The following is a 1,249-nucleotide window of genomic DNA, read 5'->3' as shown; positions in this document are numbered from 1 at the left end:
CCTCAGACGAATACCACTCAACCTCGATCATCCTCCTAACAACCTTCATCATCGGGGCCACCAGTTATTCCTATTATCCCTACAATCAAGAAAAGAAAGGCGGATTTTTAGAATCCCCTAACCCCAGTTCCTTAAGAATGGTTAGCTGGAACTGTTGTGGGCTGGGGAACCCCATAAAAGTCCAGAGAATTCGGGAAATACGCAAGAGTGTTTCCCAGACCTGTTGTTCCTCATGGAGACGAAAAACACAAATGATTCGGTCCTCCAATCCCTTCAATGGCTTGATTATCCCTGCAATCATCTGGTTCCTCCACTGATTCCTGGAGCTGGGGGACTAGCCCTATTTTGGAAACAAAACATTGAGGTTGAGATCATTAATTCATGTTCCCACTATATTGACACAAGAATAAAAGCAAAAGGAAAATACTTCTTTGCTACATTTCTTTATGGTGAACCCAATAGGACAAAAAGAGTAGAAGCTTGGAAGAGACTTCAAGGTCTTACTACGGACAAATCAACCCCGTGGATCATTACGGGTGATTTTAATGACATTGTTCATTCATCAGAAAAAGTGGGGGGCCCGCCACGTCCTGAAAGCTCCTTCTCGGACCTTCGTTCTTTCATGTCTAGTGCAGACCTCTATGACCTCAAACATACATGCAACTGCTTGTCCTGGAGAGGGAAAAGACATTCCCACCTAGTTAGATTTCGACTTGATCGGGTGATGGCAAATAGTGAATGGATCCTAACTTACCCCTCTGGAAGAAGTGAATACTTACGCTTTGAAGGATCTGATCATCGCCCCCTCGTTACATCTTTTGATCCAAGAAAGAAGAGGACTTATGGCCTCTTCCGGTTTGATAGGAGACTTAAGGAAAACCCTGAGGTTAAAAAACTTGTTTTCGAAGCATGGCATGCTCACCCAAACCTGAGTGTTGATCTTCGACTCAGATCCTGTAGAGACCACATCGCAAGATGGAGTAAGAACCAACAGTTGAACAGCCAAAAGGTTATAACTACCTTGCGAGACCAGTTGGAGGAAGCAATGAATGATGATACGTCTCCCCAAGAAACCATTGATTCCCTAAACAAAGCATTACTGACCGCATATCAACAAGAAGAAGCTTTCTGGAAGCAGAGAAGTCGCAATCTTTGGTTGGCACTAGGAGACAAAAACACGGGTTTTTTCCATGCTGCGACAAAATCTCGTGATGCTCTTAATAATATCTCCGTTATAGAGAACTCATAA

At 43.6% G+C, this 1,249-nt stretch overlaps 1 protein-coding gene across 1 annotated transcript; it reads left to right on the top strand.

Annotated features, from left to right (window-relative positions):
• LOC104733654 lies at positions 725-1,249 on the top strand. Its single transcript, XM_010453219.1, has one exon. It carries the CDS (start codon positions 725-727, stop codon positions 1,247-1,249), a length of 525 nt encoding a protein of 174 aa, XP_010451521.1.

The sequence above is a fragment of the Camelina sativa genome, chromosome 12 (assembly GCF_000633955.1).
Source record: "Camelina sativa cultivar DH55 chromosome 12, Cs, whole genome shotgun sequence".
NCBI lineage: Eukaryota > Viridiplantae > Streptophyta > Magnoliopsida > Brassicales > Brassicaceae > Camelina > Camelina sativa.
Note: the sequence above shows the minus strand (reverse complement) of the source record. Positions and strands in the feature narration are given on the sequence as shown.

Excerpts from the sequence above, each read along its gene's own strand:
- LOC104733654 (XM_010453219.1), top strand. The coding sequence starts at position 725 with ATGGCAAATAGTGAATGGATCCTAACTTACCCCTCTGGAAGAAGTGAA.